We start from the raw sequence: 21,153 nt of genomic DNA on the forward strand, positions 1-21,153 counted from the left end.
GATGGGGCATCCACAGCCTCCTTGGGCAACCTGTTCCAGTGCCTCACCACCCTCTGGCTGAAAACCTTCCTCCTAATATGCAACCTAAATCCTCCTCTATCTCAGGTAAGTAAAGGCAGATGGCTTAATTTGGGCAGTTTACAACCTGCAGTGAAAAATGCAATGTGAGGGGTATTGATGGATAAAAATGGAGGCAGAGTGCACGATGAACAAGAACGAAGGTGTTGATGAAGCACAGAAAAATATCATGATTGTTCCCCCGATAGCTCGGTAATAAGCAATAGATGCTTTGTTCATGTTGTTGTTCGGCTTGTTGGTTTTAGAAGGGTTTTTAGCATTAAGAGAATGGGAAGAAATGTCCAGTGCCATCACAGCTAGCTCAGCACTGTCCCCAGTCACCAGAGACCATGGAAGTGTTCAATCCTGGAAAAGTAAATGTTTACACTCTACACATAACTCTGTATTATGTAAGCTACAGAACACCGCTTTCCTGACAGCATATAGTAAAGCACATAAAAACAAAACCCATAAACATAACCAGGAAGAAGACAAAAATATTTCCAATGTCTTAAATACATGAAATGTGTTAGGTGAGAATGCCCAGAAAATCACAGAAGATTGACACAGAAAGTTCTAAGTGGTGTTAATGCAAAATCTGTACTGGAGACGAGACTGTTCCCCTGCCTTTGTTAACAGTTAGATCAGATCCTTTGTGAACAAGTGTTGTGGATCCATCTCTGCCTAAAGATCAGGAGGACAGAGGAAGAAATGGGAGGCAGTTATTAAGGACTGCTGAAGCTGCCATTACTACCTGACCACTTACGGGATAGAAACAGTCACATCATTTCAACATCCAAATGTGTAGAAGGTATTTATAGATATAGGTCTATGGTACAACCATTTACATAGATTTATTTGTTCTCAGACTTAGTGTTTAAGTGAAATGTAAAAGAAACATTAGAAAGCATACAAGCAATTGTCCCATTTATAAACCAAGCAGGACATCTTATTCATACACAGCAATCAGCTATCATGATTTTACCATTTTAACTTTTCTTTATCAGTTCTTGATGCTTGAATAATAATGCGAAACAAGTAAATGATTCTGGTACATCCTGTATAAGGATGATTATGTAATCAATTCCACGCACTGGCAGCACTGTATTTAATTTTGTTCTAGCTTATTCAATTATAACAATGGGTTCTGTCTTAAGCAGTTTACAGGTTAGCAGAAAAGGGACAGAATCGTATTCGTCATTTGGCTGCATGACCAAACACCTGGAGCTGATTCAATATTTCTGTGTCCTGGGAACAAAGATGAGGCATGTCCTCAAAACGTATGCAACAGTCCTTCAGTGCGTTTTAATTAATCGTTTGTGGTCATTATTTCAGGTTGGCTTTGCTCTTGTCACATCACTTGGGCATTCTCTTGTCGCACACTCTAATAATGGGTTTTCTCTTGTAAAGCATTTCATTGTTAATTGCCTTTTATTTCTAGTAATATTTCTCCCCCCCTGGCACACACATACACACACTCCTGCCCTGGTAATCACATACTCATGCTACCTGCAGCTTCTCCCTCAACCATAAGAATTATTCTAACCCCGTCTTTTGCTTTGTTTATGATCTCTGCTTCCTTTGTTTCACTAGGCTACCTTTGATTTGCTGTTCCGTAAAGGAAGCAGATCAATAAGTTCTAATAACTCTGTGAGTATGGAACGTGTGGCTTGGTTACCAAAAGTACAAGCTGCTAAGGAGTGGCACTTAGAAAGTTTGAAACCATTCTTTGTGTAATCAGAAAGGCAGGGGAAAGGGTAGATGGGAAACACAGCTTTGGATCATAGAATCGTAGAATCACAGAATGGTTTGGGTTGGACCTTTAAGATCATGTATTTTCAACCCCCTGCTATAGGAAGGGACACCTCCAGCAGACCAGGCTGCTACGCAAATCTCACTATCTGTCTATCAATTATGTAAGGAGTTGTGGAAGACTAGCCAGTTAATTTAGCCAACAGATTAGGTGTCTAATATCCACTGATCCAACCATTCCCCAAGGAGGTTGTTTTCCCCTAAATACAGAGCCAACTATTGTTCTGTTTACACACTGAAAATGCCTACCAAAGTCAGTGGGAGATGAGGTTGTAGACTGAGAGCAGCAGAATTATACCTGGGTAAGAGTAAGTGCTGTTCCCAGGACCTATCAAAATACATTGATGATCTCTGGAGGTCTCTTCCAACCCCTACAATTCTGTGATTCTGTGATCTGCAATATGGTCTAAGAGATGGGTAATGGCTTTGACTCATCTATAAATCTGTGTATAAGGCACTCTGTATTCATCAAGCTGTCAAGATCACAAGTTGTCATGACATTTGAGAACAAAATTCAGAGATGAGAAGAAGAGAATACTTATTTTAACTGAGGTCACTGTGATGTCAAGAGTGCAGTCTGGATGATAGCTTTTATAAACTCTAAGCCTTTCCTACTATCTTGCAAGAGTAAGGTATATCCTTGAAAACTAAAGAAAAACAAGCAGTAATTAGAATTGGACCTTAACTTTTGATATTCTCGTAAATCTGAAATGGAAAAAAAATATCACACATCAGTAGGAGAGAATGAATATTATCCTAATTCTGAAATGTCTCAAATTAACAGATTTAATTAAAATACACATCAAAGATAGAGATAGGGCTGTAGAATCTCCCTCTTCCTCTGATTTGAAGAAGTAATTACACAAAATATTGTGATAATACACCTTGTAAGCATAGCCACTGAATTGCTGTATAATATGATTAATGCTTGCTTGCAACACCATAGAATCCTTTAGATGTTGTGGGTGATAACTGTGATGTAGCATTGTAGATGGGGAGGCAGGTTATAAGACTGTTCTGCTTTAACAAGGCAAAAGAAACACACAGCAATGGAAAAACTGTGCAGCAGTTTTGTGGAATCCTTATCACTTATCAACATCAAAAGAAGCCAGAATCCACAAAGCAGAAGGAATTTATCTAAAATGTGACATACAGCATCAAGACGTTTCCCTTTGTTTTCCTTATCTGTGTGTGCAGAGACTTTTGCAGGTTGTCCCAGCATTCTACAGCAACCTTTGGGACACAGGGAGTCTTTGCATGGTGTCTTACATGGAGATGAGCCAACTGTGGAAGGTGAATCAGTGGGTTAAAGGTAGAGACTGTTGTGTTGGAGGTGACCACCAACAACAAACCATCACAGTGCTAGAAGAATGCTAGATGACATCAAAGACCACCAAATAAGGCTATATCTGTTGGGCAGTCATTGGGAGTGGACAGAATAATGATTTTGGTTATGTAATGAATATATAATACATGTGAAAATAGAATCTGTTCACAAACAATCAATTGGGGGCACATTATTGGAGCATTATCCCAATGTTACCCTAGCACTGCCAATGAATATCTGCTTAATGGTGATAAAACTTTTGCTGTTAAGTCCCTTTGCATCAATTTCTTCAATTCATCTCCCACTCTCTTACTAAGGAACCTATATGTTGGTTTTCAGCCAGAAAACACAAGCTGAGTTTAACCTCTAGAGTTTGTTGTGGAAGTGTTGCATCACTGAATTTTTATGGTAGAATTCATATTAGACAGTAGTATCTCAAGCTGGAAAGCATAAAAACAACATAAGCCAAGTCCATGTTTCTTCTAGTACAACATACAAAAATTCTTCTCTCTAGAATGAAGCATAGTTATGCTAAACGACCCCAAAAATGAAATATGTGAGAAGAGTTTTTCATTTGTCTCACAAAAGGATGGATGGAAAACAGTGCAAAAATTCAGATATTTCCGTTTTTCCTTTCTTATTCCTTCTATTTTGCAAGTGGGATTTGGGGAAGGAAATGCACGTTCTCTTTTCCTCCCTTTTGGCAGGAGCAAAAACTATCACACACATTCAGAGTCAGCAGTAGTGGCTAGCTGCCCATGGGCAAAGCCAAGGATCTCCCTTTTCCCACCCACATTCTCCCTAGCTCAGAAGCTAGATAATGAATATAGGACATGCAGTCCTCACTTTGCTCCTTCAGTGATGGAAAAGAACGTGAAGTTAAGCAGTTATTAGAGGACTGTCTCCACATTTTATCTCTCTTCAACATCCTATATAGAAATTGAGATGTGACCCACTGTGATTCTCGACAAAAGAAAGGGCATAGCTTAAGTCTACGATGAAGAAGAAATACAAACAGAAGAAATAAGGCATAGGTACAGAGCAAGGGCTCACAGCATTATTATTTAAGGTATTTTTACTTTTATTTTTTTATTTTTACTTCTGCAAGTAAAACTGAATTATGTCATTTTTGCCATGGTTAGGAATACATGCAGATATTTTCTTACTGCTTAGCAGATGGAGTACTTAATAACTCATTATACTGCTGTAGCTTGCTTATTTGTCTGAGGATGATTTAACTCACTGCCCTTCAGTCTTATTTTGCTGAGGAAAAATCGATATGCAAAACCTGTCAGCAGTCCAAATTATTACACTTATTCAATTACATATATTATTGACTATGCAGTTTTACATAATGAAGTTCTTGGCTTAAGTTTGTAAGGGAGTTATATTAAGAGGAAGCAGATATATCTCAGAATGAGCTGAAAGAAGTGAAATTGTACAGTTGGGTGAATTTAGTCATCGGCCACCTGTTAGAATATTCAGTGTTTGATGAAGTGCTAAGTGAAGAATAAAAAACAAACACAAAACCATTTCAAAGTAAAGAACAGTCTAAATCTTTCCTCCAGCACTTGGCCCATAATTGCAGCTTCCTGAATGATCCTACAGAATATACACAGAGATCCCAAAAGGAGTAATTCTAAATATTCAGCATGTGAAAAAGTTGTTCTTAAGAACTCACAAAAAATCTTCCCACTGAGGTTCTCTACTAAAAGCCACTGAACTTCGTGCTAACCATAAAGGCTGCCGAATGTGCTTTCCAAAATGAGACTCATCTGACCGACTGCCAACATCTACATTTGAATGGCCGCCAATTTTTTTTGTAGTAGTAGTAGTAGTCAGAAAGAGGTAATCCCAGAGAACAATCATCTGAAAGTAGACATCTGAAATAGGTCTGATGACTCATTCCCTCAAAAAGCCAACTTTTGTCCATTGACTGTGAAGGCAGCTTTGGGGACAACAGCCGTGATAAAAATTCCTATGGTACAGAAATCTGCCCTGATACTGTTCTCATCTTCACAGCAAGCTACAGAAAAATAAGAAAGGAAGTTCAAACAGTGGCACCTTTATGGCATGCTCACACAACTCCCACTGTGTCCCAGACAATCCGTTCATTTTCTGGACTGTGCCATGCTAGGCCTTTTCAACTCAGGTGGAAATGGAAGGATGCTGCAGGATAATGACCATCATTGCCATCTCATTCAAATAGATGACTGGCAGACCATAATATTCACATGTAAAAAAAAGGGGGAGCCCGGTCAAGCTTTCCTGAAGCAGGTCACAAGTTGGAGCACCATTCCGTATGGTTCTCCTTGAGAAGCACTGGGAGTTCTACAAATTCACAGCCCTCCATTGGGATTCTGCTCCAGGGCCTCCATACCCTTCTCAACACCAAGCCACAAAAAGGAACACGTGTCCATCATTACCATCAACAGGGGAACCTGCAGATGGATTAAAGATCCTTCGTTGTACCAGTGTGAAGAGACACGTCCTTAAAACAGCTAAGACTAATTCCAGTCTGTGTGTGCTGAGCAGTGGAAGGTAAGATCAGACTTTATGGCACCACCGAACTTTGGACAAAAGAGAAAGAGATGCAGTGTGGTTTAATGAACTGTCACCATAGAAACGTGGAACTCACAAGCAGAGCTGCACAAATAAATGATATTTTGCTTCGATAATTACAGAAAAAAAGTTGGAAATAAATTTAAAAAACCACATTCATCTATGTGGTAGGAGTTTTTCCTTTCTTTTTGGTTAATAAGAAACATAAAGCATTGAGAAGGCAGACGGGAGCTTTTATTTTTAGCTTTCTATTTTTAACTTTAGTGTTTCATTTTTTTTTTAATGTCATTTAAATTTAGTTAGCTATATTTCCTATATTTCTGAAACAAATGTTCTGAAACATTTATTTTCCATTATTTTTCAGCAGAAATTCTTCAAACACGTCACCGGAACCTACGTTTTATTAATGAACAAACTGTTTGCAGATAAATACATCTACTTAGTCCTTCTCCCAGAAATCAGTCTTATCAGAGTTAATATCTTACCAAATTGCCCACACAAAATCCATTCTACCTTCTACTTTTGTAGGTAGGAGGATGGGATGAGATGGCCTTAGAGGTCATTTCCAACCTTACTGACTCTCTGTGTTCCTCTGTTATTATAGAAGGACTTCCTGGCAGTTCTGAGGATTACAAAAGGGACAGCTTGAAAGAAGACAATGGGAATTGTTACTGTAAGGATTTTATGGGATGGAGATAGTAGCTCACACACATTTTGTAATTAACAGTATTTTCAGAATGGCACACATCAAATTCCAATATACTTCTTTTGAAGGAAGGAAGATTGAGGTTGGATGTCAAGGGGAAGTTGTTTGCTGTGAGAGTGGTGAGGTGCTGGAACAGCTGCCCAGAGGCTGTGGATGCCCCGTCCATCCCTGGAGGTGTTCAAGGCCAGGTTGGATGGGGCCCTGGGCAGCCTGGGCTGCTGTGAAATGTGGAGGTTGGTGGCCCTGCATTGGTGGGGGGTTGGAGCTTCGTGATCCTTGAGGTCCCTTCCAACCCTGGCCATTCTGTGATTCTGTAATTCTATACTATCCCCTATAGCTGCTGTTACTCCATTTGAGAACAAGGCTCTTTAAAAAGCCTGCAGATTGCCTCATGCCCAGACGGCAAAGATTCTGTTAATTCCAACACCGCTACATTATAATCAGTATGATTCATACCACCTAACTTCAGACGTCCTGTAATTATTGGTTTAATAGGCAGTGGAGAGAAACTGGCACTTCTACACACAATCTTCACAAGATAAGATGGGTGTCTAAAATAAGGCAAGTTTAAGTCTTGTTAGTACTTTTAAGTGTGACTTCAAAGCATCTGTCTTCATCTACTGACTATAAGCAGACTCTAAATAACTAGCATTAACTGGTTTCTACTTCAGACAGCTATACTTAGGTGACATGAATCCATTCATTGCATCTAACGATCAGATTTCTCTGAAGCCTGTTGACAGATAAAGCATTCAGCAAGGAGCCGAAGAAGGAGACAATGGTTGGAAAACAAAGATCAGTGAATCTGTTTCTCGTCTATTTGCCTAAGAAAGAGTAAGGCTTGATCACAGCTCAGATACTGATAGTTGCACAGGTGTCTTGTTTCTCTATGCAGGATAGATATCTGGACATGGATTCTATCCCAGTATTGCATGGTCTCTATGTTCTACCTTGAAACTCCTCCTTGTTTCTATTTGAGCACAGTAGAAGAGACTCTATGCAGTGTCACATGGATAGATCCATCAGCACAGAAAACCATCTTTGACCTAAGATAGGCCCATTCAGGCAGATCAAAGCTATCAGTGTCAGTATCTTGATTACAATAGGAGACAAAACATTTAGGGGTAGAGACACATTCTGAGCCATACCCTCCCTGCACTGGCAATTTAACAGTTTTAAAAGCTTGGTGTGAGAAGAACAAATCTAGTCTTTGTGCACAATTGCATCAACAAGGGAGACACATGCACACATGCACAGGCACATAATGAAACAACTTCACAGGGGTGCCAAGGGATACAAGAGCAGGTAACTAAAAGGTCCCAAAAGAACAGGAGGCTGATGAGCCATGGAGGGGAATGAAAATCTAAAACTGATCCACGATGGTCATATGAAGATCTAAACACTTTTCAAAGTCCATTGTGGTTTCCTCTCTCCCTAAATTACCTCCATTATCTCCTAATTACCACCTTCTACCCTTTGGTGCCATTATCAGTTTCTCTTTTGTTGATTTGTATCACAGGGCACTTGCTGATAAGATTCCTCTTAGCAGCTGTAGACACTGTATCTCTACATGTACTTATGCCATTTGCATTACTTGACTTGCCTGGCAATGCTACTGTCCTTCAAATTATTTCAGAGGAAGGTCGAGGGGGAATGAGACTACCTAGCTAGGGCTACAACATCAACATTAATTTGGCAGTGAGTCATGAACCACTTAATCACCAATGAGACCTCATCACTTCTTTTTCTTTTTGTTCAAAATGTTGTGATGTATCACCCCTCATCTCATTCTAGGATAACACATTTCAGGCTCTATAAACCACAGAATCACAGAATGGCCTGGGTTGCAAAGGAGCACAATGCTCATCCAGTTCCAACCCCCTGCTATGTGCAGGGTCACCATCCAGCAGACCAGGCTGCCCAGAGCCACATCCAGCCTGGCCTTGAATGCCTGCAAGGATGGGGCATCCTTGGGCAACCTGTTCCTATGGCATGGGTTACCCAGGGAAGCTGTGGATGCCCCATCCCTGAATCAAGGCCACACTGGATGGCGCTTGGGGCAACCTGGTCTAATGGCAGATGTCCCTGCCCATGACAGGGGAGCTGGACTAGATATCTTTAAAGGCCTCTTCTTACCTCTGAAATTAGTTATAAATCTTTGGGATTCAGCTAATTCAGGGTGGTGAGGCACTGGAACAGGTTGCCCAAGGAGGCTGTGGATGCCCCATCCCTGCAGGCATTCAAGGCCAGGCTGGATGTGGCTCTGGGCAGCCTGGGCTGCTGGTTGGTGACCTGCACACAGCAGGGGGTTGGAAATGGATGAGCAATGTGCTCCTTTGCAACCCAGGCCATTCTATGATTCTGTGATTCTACGATTCTTAATCAGTTTCTACATGGCAGAAAGTCCACTGAGGACTGCTGACAGCTACAAGAGGGTCCAGCAGAAACTTGTGCAGCTCCACAATAAAACAGAGACAAAAACTGGAACAAAGGGAGACTGAAAATACTGGCACAAGAAATAGTCTGGTCCCTCCACCTGGAGACGCTGAGGAATCATTCCTCTTCCTCCTTTCTTTTCAGCTTTTGGTTTTCATTATCTGTCCTTATCTCTTTAATTCCCTCTCTAGAGCAAAGAAGTCAGATTCTGGGTCCTGCTGAGATCTCATTTTCTTCAAATTCTGTTTTTCAAGCATACTTTGTAAGTGATGGCTGGGCAGGTTTGTACACATAGGGTCAATCACATGCTCCTTATTTCTTTTCATATAAAGGCATCTGAAGAATTTAAAGCATTTAATTGGAAACAGTCAACATAAAATAACAGGAAAAAAAAAAGAAAAAGGAAAAAAAAACAACAACAGAAAATCTCAAAGCAGTCAGTTTCTGAAGCACTGCAGACAGAGCCCAGCAGCAGAGGCAAGGAAAACAGTACTGTGAAAGATAAAACAGTAATGAGCATAACAGCTGGGCATGAGAAGCAGAGTGGGTGAAAAAGGTGAAAACATCAGAGCCGTGATACTTTAGGGCCGGCTGTTTTCTCTAATAGAGCACCAGCCTTGCTTTTGGAGACCCGTGGTTACAGTTGCAGCTTGAGAACTGTGTTCTGTTGGACCTCATCCAGATGAGCTATGGGGAACCATTTAGTTTATGTCTGCACTCACAGATGCTGAACACAGCAAGGGGCAAAGCAAAGGCAGGAGGGTTGAGTTACTGCAAAATACAGGAACTTTTAAGATGTTCTTCCACTTCAAACTTGGTAGTGCATTGCCTTTCATGCAGTGCTTTTTGCTACACGAAACACTGCTGCAGAGAAATGGACAACAGAATCTACTATTACTATCATTAATTTTTACCCCCCATGTAGTAGGATTTGTAGAATCAGAGAATCATAGAATCATCCATGTTGAAAAACATCATCTGGTCCTACCAACAACCCAATCCCAGCCCACTAAACAGCACTCTGTGATGTAATTGTTTTAGATATTGTAGATTACAATAGTAGATATAGATTACAGAGTTTGGCTTTGTGTTTTACATGCAGTTATTTGACTTTTTATCACATGTAACAGAAGACTGTGGAGCTACATTGCTTTCAGAGCAAGGCAGTATAGTTTAAGCTCATTAGGAGGATGAACCACTGCCATCATTAATGTCTTATTGTTACAAACAATTAAGAAAAAGTTACTACCACTTCATCACATTTGTCCAAGCAATGCTTGGTGACTTACAAGATAGGTTCAACTATGGTGAGTAGCACTTGATTCCACTTAGACTGGGAGCAAAAATGCTTTGGAAGTAATTGGGTGCTTTCCAAATATTCATTGTGGGGTGAGTATGTCATATTGGTACATCAATTGCTAGCAGTCACCAGCAAGGTGTTCTTCTAAACAGAGTAAGCAGTATGTCAAAGTTTTTGAGAAAACAGGTCTGTTGATGTCCCATCCTTCAATAATGCAGATAACACCTTGCTGGAAATGAGAGTGGCACGATATGGCTTAAAATAAGGATCAGACTTGAAAAGCAAGTCTAGAAGGTGAGGGCTTAAAAGTTATAGAGTGGGATGTTACAGTACCAGCACTGAAGATGAAATGAAATACATGTAAAACACTTCCACAGGAACTAGTAAAGGTATGGAGAAAGGGCAGCAAAGAGGATCCCTTGAAAGAAATGGCTTTTTAGCAAGAAAAAAAGCCAGAATTGTTCACTGGAAAGCAAACATCTCAGATGAAATGTGGTTTCTTTTTCTAAAGTCTTGTACACAGTAGAACTCATTGCCTTTGGAAGTTGTGAACAACAAAAAAAAGTGTGGGCAAATTTATGAAACTCAAATTCATTGCCCTTGTGCATGCAACAGTTCTCTTCCCACTGCAGAGGCATCACCTGTTTACCTTCATGTATTATTCAAGAGAAAAGAGAAAATGTGAAGCAATGAGCAAAGAGCCCCTCTTCACTTGACACATGCTCCAGAAGATAAAAGTATAGTAAACCTGGGAAAAGTTGATGGAGCCAAAAAATAGATGGGGAACAAAATAAAGAGCATTACCTCTTTTGCTGAGGTAGTGCTTGAGAGGATGTAATCTTTCCCTGCCCGTGTGGGTGATACATTTTCATCACACTAAGATGCAAAAGGCTTCCCAAAGGCACTCGACCTCCTCTATTTCTGAGCTGTGCACTTTGAATTTGAGATAGATAAGACACAGAGTTTGATTTGAATAGTACCTGGGTTACCAAAAAGCAGAGGGTTATTCTGGATGTGAGTTATAAAGAACAAGCTACATGATGGAATGGAATGTTTTGACCCTGAGGGTTGTTAATTAGGGTAGCATGGTTAGGTTGTGGTTGGACTTGATGATCTTGAAGGTCTTCTCCAACCTGAGCAATTCTATGATTCTATGATTCTGTTATCTGCATCATACCCCCTCTCTTGCTTCTGGGCTAAAATATGCAGCCAGGTAAAGAGGAGGGAGATCTCCCCTCTTTTCTGACACACACAGCATGTTTTATCTGCAGTTCTCGGCAGTTTTACCCATTCAAGTCACAGCAGAAGCGGTTTGGACACGACTCAGAAAATAAGCCCTGATTTCCAATTAGCTGCTTTGTCATTCTTTGTCCTTCTCTCATTGGTGCTGGCCATCGGCAGCTCCTGCTGCAGTCAGTGGGAAACGAGACAGGATATTAAACCATTAATTTCTTTACTTGCTGCCTCAGTTTCTTAGCGATCTCTATCAAGATTACAGTCACCACAACATTAATCCCTGTAAAGGTCTTCAGATCATGTGATAGAGAGGCAAAAATTTATTACTGAGGTGATGAGGGGGAATGAGCAATTGCTGTTGTAGAGCACTTGAAGCACTTACAGCTTAATCCCCAGCCCCAACATCCTACCAAGACATTTCCTTCCAAGGCACACTGATTCTTGCTGCTGTTGTCGTTATGGTTTTGATTCATTTGGTCAATATATGTCACTGCTTCACCTAATGTATGGAAGCAAATCCCCGACCTCTGATAATAACCACCTATCAGCATAGTGTGTCCCAATTGATTGAGTTTTTTTTCTGTCCTTACAATGTCTCTTTAAGCTTCAATAACTGCAGTGACGGCACTTTTTCCAGAAAGATGTTTGCAATGACATTGCTGGAAAATCCTGCAGGCATAACAGGAAAGGTCTGGAAACCCTCACATCAATGCATATGGCATATCCCAAACTGAAACTCACCTGGAGAAGAGTCATTAAGAGGGTTCAAGGCAGCTGCCCTTCGTATTTTCTCCAGACAGGTTTCTTGCTCCTTTTTAATTATGCAGTTAGAATGTGTTGCTGTAACCTGAAATGGGAGAAAAAAAATGTGGTGAAAGAGCAGTAATGAATGTAAAATAGATGGAGAGTTTATGAAGAGACATCGGGAAGTTTTGATGTTCCCTTCCAGAAAGAAGAAAGTAATAAAAACATCTTTAATAGACGAGAGGAAACTGCAGCGGACTTCTTGATGTTTATTTGTTTGTTCTAGACAGAAAGCTTAAGAGTGTTCATAAGACAGTGTTTTTAACGCTGCTCTCTACCAAAGTGCAATCTGCAATGTGTTTGCTTTGCTTTATTGCATTTCTTCCTCATATAAAGCAGAAGCAAGGTTACCTCCAAATAAAGAAATAATGTAAAGAGGAATCAGAAATCATTTGAGGCTCTGTTTGATCTTCTGCCACTCTCTTATGAGTCTCACACAATCCATTAACCTCACTCAGGACCCTAAACTAAATTAAAGTTCTTGCTCCCAGTCTTTCACCCCGTCCATTCTTTAATGCTTCCTTCTTCCTTTCTTTCCAATGAATACAAGGCAGCCTGCTTGCCAAGAGCAAAACGCAATGCCAATGCAACTGAAATGACTTGATCCAAAACTTCTTTTCTATCTTTAAGACTTAAGGCAGCCCACTACAATAAAAAGAAAAAAGAAAAAAGGAGGAAAAAAATAAATAAATAAAAAAAGATAAATGAATGTACAAGAGGAACATTGTGGCCAACAGAATGCAGGCAATCCCAAAGCAGCAACAAACTGAAAATGGGACCCATTCTCAGAAATCAATAAAAGATTTCATTCCTGCTGCAGAAAGTGGCTAGGGGATATCAATTCAAGGGAAACACAATCTCAGGTTTCATTAGACCATTTCACAGGGGTACTGCTAAAGTTCCAATCAAACTCAGTGGAAAGTCTCATGAAAATCCACACGCTAGTTGAAGATGGGGTAGGCCAACCCAGATCACTGCAAGCTACTTGGTTGTTCTGTATTTCCCATCCCATTTTCTTCACTCTAGATAATGGAGGATTACTTAGGGAGTGGTGTGTACCTGCCAAGTGATAAACAGAAACAAGCAAGTAGGGAAAAGAACACCTGAATCCAATCTGTTTCAGTTTATTTTTGGCATCCCATCCACACAGATTGCCTTTACTTCCCTCACAACCAGTAGATGAAATGGAGGGAATGGTTTGGCACACTAATGCATCAAATAACCAGCACACACTTTACAAGGGTAGATAATGGCAGGACAAGGGCAAATGGTTTGAAGTTGAAGGAGGGCAGATTGAGGTTGGATGTGAGGGGGAAGTTGTTTGCTGTGAGAGTGGTGAGGTGCTGGAACAGCTGCCCAGAGAGGCTGTGGATGCCCCGTCCATCCCTGAGGTGTTCAGGGCCAGGTTGGATGGGGCCCTGGGCAGCCTGGGCTGCTGTGAAATGTGGAGGTTGGTGGCCCTGCATTGGTGGGGGGTTGGAGCTCCATGATCCTTGATGCCCCTTCCAACCCAAGCCATTCTATGATTCTAATACATGCTTACAACACATCCCACAGCATACACAACCCAAGTATGGTTATACTTTGTTGTGCTCTTCTCTATGCAAAGAGGCAGGGACCCACTTGCAGACTTTTGGCATTGTAACCATTACCAACCCTACCTCAAAGAGAGGATGTCATAATGAACCTCTAATGGAAAGCCTTCCTCACCAATGGAAGGAACTGCTTTTGCTACACAGTTCCATCTCCAAAGTCCCAGTAATAAATTTAAGCCCTCTGCCCCATGGGACACACCAAGCACAACCATATTAGAGTTGCTTATCTTCAAAACAAAACACTTTCTGTTTTAAGGGCTCCCAAGGGCCTGGAAAATATATCCTGTCACAGACCTCTGCCATCTCTCAAAAACATAACAGTTTTTACTACATCATCCCCTGACCCTCATCGAAGATAGGGAAATTTCTTTTCACAAAGCTGTCCATGTCTGAAAAGAGTGCCTGGGAGCTGTCTCAATATAAGAACTTCACAGTTCCTATACACTTCAGCATGTACAGATTACAAAAGCTTTTATTTTGTAATTGACAAGTCTGCAGAGGCAGAATACAAAGAAACAATAAGAAATGTCTCTTCACACGCTTATTGTTAAGCTGCAGAATTCTCTGAAGCTCCATATCATCGATGTTGAATGCCCACTGGAGTTCATAACATATAAGTGGATGGATGGATGCAAAGTCCATTAAAGGATATGAAACATTAGAAACCCACCATGCCCAAATTTTATCCTATGGGTCCTTTAAAAAGAAGATTTAGATTCAATCTATAATCAAAGGACAGAAGAGTGTGATTTACCCTTCAATTTTTGGCATCTTCTTTAGTCAGAATGGACCTTGGTGTGCTGATGGGCAGCTGGCTGAATATGAGCCAGCAGTGTGCCCAGGTGGCCAAGAAGGCCAATGGCATCCTGGCTTGGATCAGGAATGGTGCGGTGAGCAGGACCAAGGAAGTCATCCTGCCCCTGTACTCGGCACTGGTGAGACCTCACCTTGAGTTCTGTGTTCAGTTTTGGGCAGTTTTTAAGTACAGAAAGGACATGGAGGTGCTGGAGCAGGGCCAAAGAAGGGCAACAAGGCTGGGGAAGGGCTTGGAGAATGTGGCCTATGGGGAGAGACTGAAGGAAATGGGGCTGTTTAGGTAGAGGAGGCTGAGGGGAGACCTTATTGCTCTCTTCAAATACCTGAAAGGTGATTGCAGCAGAGCAGGGCTGGTCTCTTCTCACTGATGACAGGTGACAGGACGAGGGGAAATGGCATCAAGTTGCGCCAGGGGAGGTTTAGGTTGGATATCAGGAAAAACTTCTTTACAGAAAGGGTTGTTAAGCACTGGAATGGACTCCCCATGGGGGTGGTTGAGCCATCAGCCCTGGATGTGTTCAAACGTGGTGGATGTGGTTAGAGTAGTATGGTTTGGTTGTGGTTGGACTTGGTGATCTTTAAGTTCTTTTCCAACCTGAGCAATTCTATGATTCTAACAGACATTAAAGAAGTTATCAAGGAACAATGAAACTAAGACAGAAAACAAAGAGAAGGAGAAAAGAGCAACCTCAGTGAGAGAACAGAAGCTGCCTGTCATCTCTGCTAATTAGCAGTGTCTTTTCAGAGAAAATAAAGCCATGTTTGGATCGCTTATAACAAAACATTTCTTTGTTGAAGGCAGAGACGCTTTGAGGTTATCACGTTTTCTTGAAAGGATCCATATGTTTCACGTGTCTCCACTCACTACGTACTGGCAGAGTTTATGCCTTTCATCTGTCAAGTCAGTCTTTAACAAGTGAACAGCAGAGCACAGCCGAAATGGCAGCATATGCTTGAACTTCATGGCCCCACGATGTCAATTCTTTTGCCTCAAGGACATTTACGATTTCCTGAACTCGTTGTAGGCAGTCTGGTGGCTGCTTCCCAGAAAATATCAGTGACACGTGCTGTTAAGAAATATTTTGATACGTACCAAAAAAAATCAAGAAAGGAGGTGGAAAACACAGGAAGTTCACGTTTAAATTTAAAAAATATATATTATTCTCATTGAAGTGGAGGAGATTGACTCACACCAGTTTTGAAAAGGAATGTATTTTCAATAGATTTTTAGTTCTTCTATTTCTCACTGCTCTAATCTAAATAAATTACATTATTCTTCCTGCACTGAGCCTGTTTCGCCCTTGAAGGTAATTGGTGAGTGATCTCCCTGTCCTTATCTCAACTCATGAGCTTTTTTCCACTGTATTTTTTCCCCATTGCTCTGAGGAGGTAAAGACATCAGTGTGGTGGAGTAAATCTGACCATCAGTGTGAAACCACCACTCAAAGTCTCTGTAGATGTGCAATACACAGCTTTCATTTATTCCTCTTTTATTCTTATTAGAGCCATCGCCACAGAAATCAGCCTATGAGTGATGGTTGATCCCTTGGAGTGACAATAATTTTAATAAGTCATGTTATCATGTAACAGCATAAATATACTCTCTCACATCTCAAGGTGCTGCTCTAATGGGAACTTTTCTGTTACAAAAGCCACTGTTAGTGCACAAGCCTGAGCTGCACACCTCCAGACCTGACCTAGCTACATGCATAGATCAGATTAGAAACTGTTTAGAGCCAACTGTTCAAACAAGACATCCCTCAACACGTGGATGCCCCAGGGAAGCAACCTCATAGAAGGCATTATGCAGATCAGAAGGCTAGCATGCACTTTTTAATGGAAGTAAGTCAGTGTAGACAACTTCTTTCAGCAGGAGGTGTTCTCCTCCTTTCAATTCAAGAACACCAAACACTGGGAACAAGAGAGGTGAAGATAAATTTGTGAGCAACTTCTTCCTCTCCACACGATTTCTGCATAGCAAAGGCAAGATGGCAGGCTGCTTGATTTGGTGCATAAATTTGGTGCTATCTACAGAGCACTGTAATAACCCTTCATCTGTTCCCAGCATGTATAAGTGACTGTGCCCTGATTTAAGTATGGGGTGGTACAAGTCAGTGACATTGCTTCCTGGGTCCTCATTTCCTGTAAACCTGCAAATGGGGAGACAATAGTCCTAAAAAAATATCCAAGGAGCACAAAGCTAGGCTGATAGTAGACAGCTCCAAGAGAGCAGCACTGGACTGCACTAGGAAGATGCTTCCTAACCACAGGCACTGAGAAACAGGACATATAAACTTAAACTGAGCACCACGCTTAGGCAGCTGTCCTGGCTGCATGTATACCTATTTGACATATGGCTAAAACTAAGGGGAAGAAGTTAGAAGACTCAGTACAGATGTCTAGGCCATTTAACATGCCTTAGGGTATCTCACTTCACCTTCAGTTGCTGCTGTCAGCACGGGACTTTATATTTGCCCTTTGTCAGGATATTTTGGACCCTGTAATGCACACCTAATGGAAAAAGGCTTTTACACTTCAGCACTTGACTCATTTTCTAAGTTATATATCAAGTACATGAGCATCTTCTCAGAGACATGACAGGACATTCTTTGTGAAAGGGAACGCAATCCTTGTGCCACATTCATATTCACTGATAAAAACTTGTGCATGAGAGAGGTTTTTGGGTGGCTGGAATCATAGAATCATAGAATGATAGAATGGCCTGGGTTGAAAAGGAGCACAATGCTCATCTAGTTATAACCCCCTGCTTTGTGCAGGGTCGCCAACCAGCAGCCCAGGCTGCCCAGAGCCACATCCAGCCTGGCCTTGAATGCCTGCAGGGATGGGGCATCCACAGCCTCCTTGGGCAACCTGTTCCAGTGCCTCACCACCCTGTGGGTGAAAAACTTCCTCCTCATATCCAACCCAAACCTCCCCTGTCTCAGTTTCAAACCATGCTCCCTTGTCCTATCACTATCCATCCCCATAAACAGCCATTTCCCCTCCTGTTTATACACTCCCCTCAGATACTGGCCACAAAGAGGTCTCCCTAGAGCTTTCTCCAAGCTAAACAAGCCCAATTCCCTCAACCTTTCTTCATAAGGAAGGATCTGGAAAAAAAAAAAGAAAAAAAAAAAAAGAGCAGTGAAAGATGTCCCAGAATAATCCTAACTCATTTGGATCATCTTACTGCTGAGCTGACTTTGACCACATACAGACATTCAAAAATGAGTTCTGCTCATTTTATTCTCCGTAAGAACATTCATATTTGTTTTAAAACATCATTTCCCTCTACAAGTTAACTCAGTGGAACCACAGGAGTGAGAAAAGTCAGCAGCCTTCCTGAGATACTCCAGGGTCAGGCAAGATGTTCTGAAGTCATAATAAGGAAGTGATAATGAACTATGCAATTCCTTTGGCATCTTCATTTTTACAAAGACTTGATCAAATAGAATGATTCAGTAGCATGAACTTTTCTTTCCATTTTCTGCCTGTAAAGGTCTGACCCTTTTTTAAAATAATTTTTTCAAAGTGATTATTTTCATACTATTCCAGATGTCTCACATGAGGCACCATGAAATGAGGAGAAGGGTAAAAAATAGAGGTTGGGGGAAAGCAAACAAACCATCACTATTGCTGCTTCGCTAAATCTCTTGTGCAAAGTCTTCTACATCAATATCAAGTTGATGCAAAGTAATGCAAGCAAGATGTTTAATCCCTTATGTTTGTAAGATCATTCGCTTTGTACTGAATTGTTCTTGGTGACGATTTTACTGTGACTCTTTGCTTTAAAGTGAGCTCAAAAACTGATATATTAATAGTCGTGGGCATTTCAGAAAGGAAAAAAAAAAAGAAAGAAAAAGCTTACTTTGCAATAGAAACAATATCAGTAGATTTACTCCGTATTCCTAGCAAGTATTTCTGGTCAAACCAGAGCCAAGACTTGAAAAACACTGTTAGAAGTAGAGGTCTTTCAGAAGAAGCTGTGATTACCTGTGGGATTTTTTTTTTTTCCCCAGAACTGATTTACATGATCATGGGTACCCACAGCATTGGCTTGGCAGCTGAGTAAGTTGTTGTCTCCAGGAAAACCTTATGTTGTTACTTGGTTGTGTTTTTGTCTGCCTGGGTAAACAGTATGCAAACTACTGTTCATTTCAAAACACTTCAGACTAAGCAAAAGGGCAAACTGATTAAAAACTTATTCAAACCAAGGAACGACTGTACAATGCTTTAAGTAACAGCAAGAATCCAACAGTGCAAACTACCAAAACAGAACACTGATCTCTTTCAAACGGGCTTCCATGAATTTAAGATACGGTCATCTTTTAACATTGGCAGCTCCTGCAGAGATGCAGGTCTTACTGTAGATTACAAAACAGCTGCAGCATAATCAACAGCTCCCTTTGCTCAGTGTGTATCTTTTGAAGTGGCAACTCCGGACAAAACGTGTTATGCAACATCAGGAAAATCCATTTCTGAGCTTGTCCTTCTATCCAGTAGATGGGTTGGTTGATAAACCTTTCTTTAAGCATGATGAGACATTATCAGCATAGCTGGCAACCTCCACAGGAACCAACACCTTGAGTTAAACCAAAGTGTATCTTTATCTCTAATGGCCAGCAATACCAACTTATAGAATCATAGAATCATAGAATCACAAGGTTGGAAATGACCTATAAGATCATCTAGTCCAACTGTCTTCACACTGCCACTGCTACCACAAACTACTAAACCAGATCTCGCAGCTCCTCGTCCAGACGCCTCTTGAACACTGCCAGAGATGGCGACTCCACCGCCTCCCTGGGCAGCCATTCCAGTGCCCGACCACTCTCTGAGAGAAGTTCTTCCTTAAGTCTAACCTAAACCTCTTCCGGTACAACTTGCAGCCATTTCCCCGGGTCCTGCTCGTTGCCTGGGAGAAGAGGCCAAACCCCTCCTCACCACAACCTCCCTTCAGGAAGTTACAGAGTGCGATGAGGTCTCCCCTGAGCCTCCTCTTCTCCAAACTAAACAATCCCAGCTCCCTCAGCCGCTCCTCATAGGACTTGTGCTCCAGACCCCCCACCAGTTTCGTTGCCCTTCTCTGGACACGCTCCAGGGCATCAGTGTCTTTCTTGCAGTGAGGGTCCCAAAACTGAACACAGCACTCGAGGTGCGGCCTCACCAGAGCTGAGTACAGGGGATGATCACCTCCCTGCTCCTGCTGGCCACACCATTTCTAATGCAGGCCAGGATGGCGCTGGCCCTTTTGGCCACCTGGGCACACTGCTGGCTCATGTTCAGCCGAGCATCAACCAACACCCCCAGGTCCCTTTCCTCTTCACAATCATCCAGCCACTCGTCCCCAAGCCCATAGCGCTGCATGGGGTTGTTGTGGCCAAAGTGCAGGACCCGACACTTGGCCTTGTTGAACCTCATTCCATTCACTTCAGCCCAGCAATCCAGCTTATCTAAGTCCCTCTGAAGGGCCTCCCTGCCCTCAGGCAGATCAACACCACCTCCCTGCTTGGTGTCATCTGCAAACTCACTGAGGGTACACTCAATGTCCTCATCTAGGTCATCAATAAAGATATTAAACAAGATGGGCCCCAGCACCGACCCCTGGGGGACACCACTTGAAACAGGTCGCCAGCTGAACTTCACTCCATTAACCACCACCGTTGAGCACGGCCCTCCAGCCAGTTTCTTACCCAAAGGAGTGTGTACCTGTCCAGGCCACAGGCAGCCAGTTTCCCCAGAAGAAGCCTGTGAGTTTCTTGAAGCCTCGTACTGAAGGGATGGAACCACTCACTGGACAAGTGTTTAGAAATCCTTCTAGACACAAGCACGCTTGAAGTGAAACTAAAGATTGATAATAATTTCTGGTTGTTATTATATTGTGTAATTATGCATTTCTTCCACTGTTCCTAAGACTTTCCTCTCCAAAGTTAAGGAACGTCAAAGTCTTGAAAACTTGATAGTCTCCTGACAACATCACAATTTCCACTCATCTTCAAAAGTATCCAAGAGTAATGGGATTTAAGTGTCTTGGAGGGTTTTTATCCTTTTTTCTTTTTTTCAGGTGAAAACCTGGAGACTGCAAGACCTCTCTATGTAATTTACACTAATGCTCACCTCACCTCAAGGTAAAACAGTAATACTTTCTATTATACCCATAGTCTTTTGTTGTCATGACACACATCGTGATGAAAAGCCTGGCTCCATCTTCTGGATGACTTCCTTATAGTTATTGTAAGGCTCCTACTAGGTATCCCCAGCAGCCTACACAAGGCTGTTTTCCTCATCCTCTCCTCACAGGCCATTTGGATGGCTCTCCTCTGAACTCACTCCAGTTGACTGACATCTTTTGTGTATTGAGTAGCCAAAAACCGGAAGTTTTTGAAGATAGAAAGGGATAACTTTAGGTCTACAGGTTATGGTCTTGTTATTAAGTCCGGGACACTGTTGACTTTAATCTGACTTCCTCAGCATCTGCGTACAGTGTGAAGAGACAAGGCTG

General features: G+C 41.7%; 1 protein-coding gene across 7 annotated transcripts in view; it reads right to left on the reverse strand.

The window, feature by feature from the left end:
- Positions 1-21,153, reverse strand: part of ADCYAP1R1 (ADCYAP receptor type I) — a 134,059-nt gene that overhangs the window by 63,698 nt on the left and 49,208 nt on the right. For all 7 annotated transcript variants that reach the window (XM_090143276.1, XM_090143277.1, XM_090143275.1 and 4 more), the window contains exon 3: positions 12,178-12,283. In XM_090143276.1, the coding sequence (XP_089999402.1) occupies positions 12,178-12,283 (106 nt within the window). The remainder of the gene's footprint in view (positions 1-12,177; positions 12,284-21,153) is intronic.

Source organism: Phasianus colchicus, chromosome 6 (genome assembly GCF_987193195.1).
Source record: "Phasianus colchicus chromosome 6, bPhaCol1.hap1.1, whole genome shotgun sequence".
Taxonomy (NCBI): Eukaryota; Metazoa; Chordata; class Aves; order Galliformes; family Phasianidae; genus Phasianus; species Phasianus colchicus.